We start from the raw sequence: 7,965 nt of genomic DNA, 5'->3' as shown, positions 1-7,965 counted from the left end.
GAACGGCCTCCCCAATCATTAAATCCGTCTTGCCTGCTTATGTCACGCTTGAAATTTATTTAAAATACATTTTTACTCTTGAAAATATATTTTTGTCCATATGTTATCACGGTAAATAACAAGAGGTATAATTGTCATTAAATATCTTTTGGTCAAAGTCGACACTGTCAAAAAAAGAGTAATATTATTTTAAAATCTTAAGAGAGATGTCTATATTATTTAGACATTCAACAAGGAGGGCTTTACCCATAAATAAAAAACAAAAGTTGCAAGTTACAACTATTCCAAAAGGGCCTGCATTTCCTAGGCCGAGGCCCGATACTGTTGATATTGAATGGGTCAGTCTAGAAGATATTTAAGAAGAAGATCTGCAGTTGACGGAAAATCAATTTTGGGCTTTTATTTCGGAGATTATTGGGCCTAAAATGTGGCTTAGTTTAATGCCTAAGCCTAATCATGCTCATTAACATGATTTTTAGACCCAACATGATGATGTCGGTAAGAAGATCCTAGTTCGTCGGTTGAGAGAGGACTGTTTTTTTGTTCGGAGGTAGAGGAGAGACTTCAATGTGAAGTAGAAAAAGAAAAAAAAAGTAAAGGCACCAAAAAGTACCAACACATGAGGAAGCTGAGCGAATAATACTGACACCAGATTAATAGTAGGAAATCTCTCATCAATTACCATATTTGGAAGGATTTGAGATGAAAAGAATTTAAATCAGCACTAAAACCCTCTTCAACTCGTAAGCCAGATCTCTCTCTCTCTCTCTCTAGAATCTTTTTTCGGTAAGTCTCTCTCTAGAATTTTCATGTTATATTACTCTTGAAAATCCCATTTCATGGTGTTTTCGATTTTTAAGACTTCCCTTTAGATTTGTCTAAATTATTTTATTTTATTTATTTGTTTGTTTGGAAGAATGAAAAACAGGCATCTAATTATTGATAAGAACTCATGCTATAGTGTAATAAATTTCTTTTACATTTTAAAAATTGGTCAAATGGTAGTGTGATCATATTTTAATTTCTCTTCCTACTATAATTCAAGAATGTATGTGGGTTTAATGCCAATGCCCAATTTGAATTGATGATTTATTGTTGTAGGAATCATTTGGTTGTTCTATTTCTGAATGCACCAGAACTTTTTCCCAAAAGAGTTTGGGAAAATAATGTTTTGGGATTATATGTGGCCATAATTTTGCAGCAATATGTAAGAAATTTAAAAGAGAATAATATTATTTTGCAGCAATATGGTTATTTCACTCTCTCTCTCTCACGGTTGGTCTGTTACGAGGAAAAATTATATAAAAATCTTATTCGGTGGACAAGAGTAGATTTATAGTGATGAATTATGCATATAATTTGTGCTGAATTTTTTCACGGCAATTATGTTTATGTATTGTCAGCAAAAGTAAGTACTTCATTTATTTTTGGTGTTCAAAAATAATCCTGCTTGTATGGCAGTTCCAAATTATAGAGTTTCTATTAATTTGCAGTGGTCTAAAAGTGATCCACATTTTCCGTATACTCTAATGGCCGGCAATGGTGCAAAACAACCCTTGCTGTCGAGAATGTTAGATCCTACACTTGAAACCCACTCAAAATGGTTCTGTTAAGAGGAGAAGATTTCGGCGCTGAAATGAATGGCAATGGCAATGGCAATGGCTCACTTCCACGTTCTCGATCCTTTTTTAATAACTTCCACCCTAGTTTTAGGAAAGTATTCATATTATTTGTTCATTTCTCCTTTGCAATGCAAAACCTGAATCTCATGACCACTTGTTTTTTAGTTGTTCATTTGTTTATGGAACTTCCTTCCGGAGGAACATTGTGGGTTCTACATTCAGCCCACCTCTTGGACACAGCTCAGCATCTTATCATTGGAAGGGAAACTCTGATCACCACAGCAACACAGTTTCAAAATTGGCACTAGCTTCTCTAGTTTGTAACATCTGGATTGAGAGGAATAGGAGAATCTTCAAGAAGAAATTCCTCTCTGCTCCACCTCACTTTGGAAGCAATTCGAACCAATGTTAGAAGAGTTGCTACTGAATGGGAGCTTCCAGAGTCAGTTATTCGACCACCAAACAAACCTCCAGACCCTAGAAGACGAGCTGCACGTTGCACTGTTGGAATCACATTCCATGAGCGTAGGATTGCAGTATCAAATGCTTGATCACACACATCTGTTGTTGGTTATGTTGGGCTATTATGCTCTTTATTGTACAATGTGTTTGCCTGGGGCTCTCTGCCTTGGGCTGCTTTTTCATTTGTGGCAATGGGTTTGCCTCGGGCCTTTTTTGCCTTTTAGCTGGTTGTTCTTTAGTTAGCAATGGGCTAACTGTTTGAACTTCATTGTAATCTTTCTATTTATTTATTAAATTAACTTTAACTTTCAAAATTTTAAAAAAAAAATTTGATAAACTGTTCGGTGTTTATTACTGTGACCTCCCCTGACTAAACTTATTCCAGTGTAAAAATTAAGTAATGTTCTTATATTATAATAATATATTGTATTACATTTTATATAAGAAAATGATATAATTGATATTTTATAAAATTCAATCAATATGTATATAGGAAAGAAAATGTTAGGGATGTTGTTGACCACGTACACCAAATCTTAAAAAATAAGAATAAAGCAATAATGATGCAATGGTTTTGATAAAGATGAGATCACTCATATAGTCATATATAACACATATACAACCCAGATGGCAAGGTGGTCCATCACACAATTATCAAGAGCAATTTCATTAGGAATTAGCTGTCCTGGGAAACAAAAAATGGCAAGTTATATGCCTCCACATTAAGTTTTGAGAAAAAATAATAATAATAATTTGCACGCCACACATGTAACACTCTGAGCCCAAACTCCTGCTATATAAATATAGTAGACTCCAAGGTGCACCCCCTCATACCACTTGTATTTTCTTCATCCCAGAGAGAGAGAGAGGCATGGATCAAAGTGAGCAGTACCTAAATAGTTTGACTCAATACCTAAATAAGAAGGTGATCCAGTTGCTAATAATCTCACTTTCTTTCCTTTCCTTTTCCTTTCTCTCTCTCTCTTTCTCTTCGCCATGCTACTCTTTCTTCCTCCATTACTTCAACTTATACTTGTCTGGATTTCCTTTCCAACTCTTGACCCAATATTCCTTGCACAGAAACTATATCTTCCTCATTTGTAATGGAATCTTGGTCCTCCTTGCAAAGACCTCCGGCTTCATCAATATCCTTTCTCCGTCCGTCGACTCTGATCTTAATGACCACTCAGTTCTGATCAATGGAGATAGTTTGCAATCATCAAAAGAGTCACTAATGATAGAGAAAGAACAAGTTTCGGTGGAATATTTAGATGAAGAACATGAGCCAGCTGGAATTGTGAATTTCAATACAAAATTAGGAGGAGAAGAAAAACAAGAAGAGACTGAAAAAGGGTCGAGTGGCTTTATAATTCAAGAAGAAAAAGAAGAAGAAGAAGAAGAAGAGGAGGAGGAAGATGGAAATGATGATGAGTTGTTAAATAGAGAAGAGCTGAACAAGAAATTTGATGATTTTATTCGAAGGATGAAGCAAGAAATCAGGATTGAAGCTCAACACCAACTAGTCATTGTTTAGTACTGATTCCTCCTCATCTTTGAATTTTCAAAGAATACTGAAAGTATCAAATCTTGCTCCCTAAATTTGGAATTTGAAGAAATTTAGTTAAAAATTTATATTAATTTTTTTTGGATTCCAAATTCAATGGGCTGATTTAGCACTTCCAAACATAAAAATGACACGGTAAACTTTTAGGTACTCTGGATTGTGCTCTCATTCAATAGGAAGATATTGTTCTCTGTAATATAGAAAAATAAGAATAAGTCTTTGCTGGATGAAAGCCTGAGTTATTGGGCAATCCAGGGGTACCCAATCTGCAATTCTGATTTTATTATGCTGCTGTTTTTGCAATGTATAGTCTCATATGTATAGTAAAAATCTATGATCTGTTCAGTCTCGTTCAATCTTCGTCTGCTTCTGTTTTTGCAATGTATAGTCTCATATGTATAATAAAATTCTATGATATGTTCAGTCTCGTTTGATCTTCGTCATTTTGGATGGGGAAGCCAAAATTGTGATCCAACTCTAATTAATTAATGTAATACAAGTTTTTAGGGCATTTTAAGCACACAGTTGGTCACATAGAGACATCAATACAACCACAAACGTGTAATAGTTACAGAAGGACGTGAGGTTTGTTATGCAATGTTGCTTTACTTGAAGAGAGCAAGTAAATATACACGACGTACACACACTAACACACACACATGTATGCATTATGATACCATATCAGTTAAAGGTTCAAAGTAAAGAATCCTCGTTTTTGTTTTTATATACTACAACCACACATTGTGGGGGACAAAAATGCAAGTTGAAACTTGATGTGACTTATTATCATTCTTTTTTTCTTTTTTTCACACACACTTAATATCATTCTTTTTTTTCCTTTTTTGACACACACTTAATATCATTCCACGCTAGAAGATCATCTTCTGAAAATAGGACTAGAATTCCATCAAAAACCATCGCCTAAATAAGGTTCTCAATGGGACAGGTTTGTTAATCATATCCGAGACCCATGCCACAACAAATACTCCATAATAAATAATACAAAATAAATGCTCACTTTTCTTATTTTTATTCGTCCTAAAATAAGGTTTGTATTTAAAAAATTAATATACTATTTTTATTGTATTACCAAAAATAGTTAACCTTCTTATTTTAGATGTGTAAAAAGTATATCATCACATTATTATGAACTCGCTCAAAATAAATTTAATAATTTATTCAGTACTAACTAATACAATAAAAAATAATTAAAATATTAAATTCTCAAAAGAACGAGTTAGATTTTCTCTCTTATCAAACTCGCTCCTAATGAATTATGGACATTTAAAATATTGGAATGGAATAAGCTTGCAAAAGTGGATTAAGTTGACATCTCTATGGCTAAAATAACTCTCAAACCTCTCTGAACCGCACAACCATTCACACTGTCACTCATCTGCCACAAATTGAAGCATGGAACATCCTGGATTAATGGACTCTCAATCACCCTAGACATAATGGTTGGTATTAACCAGTTATTAAACAAGAAGATTTGGTGATCTGTCCTCCAAAAAAGGCTGAAATTAAAGGCTTTGAAAGCACAGGTGGCCTACAAATTTATGAGCTATTTAGAACAAGTGGCTGTGAAATATGTAGCTTTCATTTTCATTCACCTGGATATATTTACATCATACAGCGAGTTCTCTCCAGTTGGCGCAACTTCTTTCAAGTGTAGTCTCAATCTCAAAAATAAGTGAGATTCATGTTTGAAGCACATGAGTGAGAGTAAGATCTAGATTGATCCTGAGAGTATGTAAGATCTAGATTGATCCTCCCAAGTTGGTGGGGTTGGTGAGAAATGACTTCTCGGTGAAGAGGATGTCTTCATTTTGTATAAAAAAAAATTAAAAAATTCATTTAATCATTTATGATTCGAAAGTCGGACAAATCTAAATGAGGCGCAGGGCCATTACTTGTTTGTGATCACTAAGTACCACTCCTACTAACATCACCTGATTCAGATTGAATTTTTTATTTTATTTTATTTATTTATTAAGATTACAGGCTGAATTGAATGAGACTACTTTTGGAGAGGCATACTAACACACATTACAAACTTACTATTTGGTGGGGTCTAGGTATTGAATGGCTTGGCCCAAACAAACAATGCCAAGTTTGATTTGGAAGATTGATTGGATTGAATAGCTAAATAGATAACAACTGAAATTAATGAAAGTAGATTAATGTATTTTGAATGAAAATATAGGTAATCTGATATCAACAAATCAACTTAGAAAGCAGTCATCAAAACTAATAAATGAAATTAATCGCGATACAAGTCTAAGCAATTTACACAACTTTCAATTCCCTACAGTTAAAAGGGACTTGACAAGTTTCTGCCACACTTCCTTGGAATTAAATCCTTAATATACATGCAATTGCAATCCAGTGATGCCTACTAATTCCCCCAAAAGCAATTTGCTCACTTGCTCATTGCTCCAATGCTTATCAAGAGCTGTAATTGAATGTAATTTACACCACAACTTTCAATTCCCTACAGTTAAAAGGGACTTGACAAGTTTCTGCCACACTTCCTTGGAATTAAATCCTTAATATACATGCAATTGCAATCCAGTGATGCCTACTAATTCCCCCAAAAGCAATTTGCTCACTTGCTCATTGCTCCAATGCTTATCAAGAGCTGTAATTGAATGTCATCCCCTGCTTCCTAAAGTGAATATCTAAGAATGAGTTTTAGTTTTTCATATATCCTAAAATAAGTGTGTGTGTGTGTGTGTAATTCCGTGCATCCGTGATTTGATAAGTTGCACCTTGGTCACTCAAACAAATTTCACACAAATTATAAATTATCACATTACAGTGGGTGGGGGGCGTGTGAGTATCATTCACCAAGAAATAATAATATAATAATTATAGGGTAAGTTTAGCTGACTTTACCTATTGAATGTCTAAATAATAAGGACCTCCACTCTAATTTCAAAAAATAACATTAGCATTTTCAATAATTATTGATAGAAAAAAATATAAACCTACCATACCCTCGATAAGATTGATTAGATTTCATTATTGACGTAATTCAACAGGATAAGAATAATTCTGTCATAATTGGAGGAGGTCAAAATGATTATTCATATCCCCGACAAATCTGGCAACAAATCTCCTATGATCTTGCACAAGCGGAAGATAAGATCAATCAGCAACATCGGCGGAACCAATTGAATTCCAATCGACAAACATAAATAGGGCACTAAACCATTAAAGAAAGTACGTGAAAAAACCCCTAAACAGAAGATACATAATTATTATGTGATACGATTACAAGTACTAACTTGATCGTCGGAGGGTCCTCGGCCAGCACCCCACCGGTGCCATTCGAGGTGACGTCCCTTTGTTTTGCAGGTAAACGCTGTCGTTCCGAGTCGTGAGGATTTCGCATCAACAGCTGGCACCGTTTGTGGAAACGATTAGTTCTCTGAAGAAATAATTATCCCGACGCGACTTGGCTCGGATAGCAAGACGAAAGTTTTCGATCATGGAAATCATCCCAAAGTCATCAGTTGACAACAGGTTTCCATGTTCTTATATAAGGACGGGACTCTACATCTTGATTACCCATCCATCATACTGGGGGCAAAACAGTGGGTTGCGTGATGCCACCCAGTGTACGATAACAATAATCAAAATTTGGCACGTCGACCCAGGCCGTCCATTATGGTGTTTTCCATCTAGCAATACTTGGTCCCCTCACTACTGAGGTTTGGTCGTGTAAGACCAAACTCCATCTCATATCGGGGCAGCAGCCAATTACCAAGGCCTGATTGTTGAAGACTAAGACCTGGTCCTTCTGTACCTACATAAATGGGTAATTCTCCACCCATCAAGAAGATCACCACCAACAAGGGGGTCTCTACCTACTAGTAAAGCCTCTAGAACTAAGGATGTCTCTAGCAACGGAGTCTCATTACTCCTTCCGTTCGTGCAATCAGTGTGGCTTTCTACACCCAAGAATGTATCGAGGCTTTCAGGTCCAAGGAGTTCAATTGTCCCTCAAGATCCCATGAGGTCTGTATTCCCAAGGAGGTTCCTAAGTTAAAGGCAATCATTGGGCCCAACGAGGTACTGGCCACCAGACCGTCATCTGGTACTAGCCACCAGATCGTCATCTGTCAGCCGTTGGGTACCACGCCCCTATCCACCAAGCATCAAGCTAGTCGCTGGACACTAAGCCTCCACCTACCAGACGACAGTCATCACCTCTTTTCTCTTGCAGGAATGGCCTATCGACTTCAGATTATGCAGAATTTTGGATTGATAATCCATTGCAGGTTAATTTTTAGTAATTACTTCTAACCCAAT

The 7,965-nt window shown here is 35.8% G+C and overlaps 1 protein-coding gene and 1 long non-coding RNA gene across 2 annotated transcripts; both read left to right on the top strand.

The window, feature by feature from the left end:
• The first annotated feature begins 493 nt into the window (after positions 1–493).
• Positions 494–2,398, top strand: LOC132308357 (uncharacterized). Its single transcript, XR_009482419.1, has 2 exons — positions 494–786; positions 1,494–2,398. It is a non-coding gene; the product is annotated as an uncharacterized LOC132308357 (long non-coding RNA).
• A 500-nt stretch (positions 2,399–2,898) lies between these two features.
• LOC132308356 (uncharacterized) lies at positions 2,899–4,076 on the top strand. Its single transcript, XM_059806418.1, has one exon. It carries the CDS (start codon positions 2,956–2,958, stop codon positions 3,616–3,618), a length of 663 nt encoding a protein of 220 aa, XP_059662401.1. The 5' UTR covers positions 2,899–2,955; the 3' UTR covers positions 3,619–4,076.
• The last annotated feature ends 3,889 nt before the right edge of the window (positions 4,077–7,965 follow it).

The sequence above is a fragment of the Cornus florida genome, unplaced genomic scaffold (assembly GCF_030987335.1).
Source record: "Cornus florida cultivar Cherokee Brave unplaced genomic scaffold, ASM3098733v1 CherokeeBrave_3.0.0_Hap2_Chr05, whole genome shotgun sequence".
Taxonomy (NCBI): Eukaryota; Viridiplantae; Streptophyta; class Magnoliopsida; order Cornales; family Cornaceae; genus Cornus; species Cornus florida.
The sequence above is the reverse complement of the archived record's forward strand: the minus strand, read 5'-3'. Positions and strand labels throughout refer to the sequence as shown.

Coding starts and splice junctions, on each gene's coding strand:
- LOC132308356 (XM_059806418.1), top strand. CDS start 2,956: ATGGATCAAAGTGAGCAGTACCTAAATAGTTTGACTCAATACCTAAAT.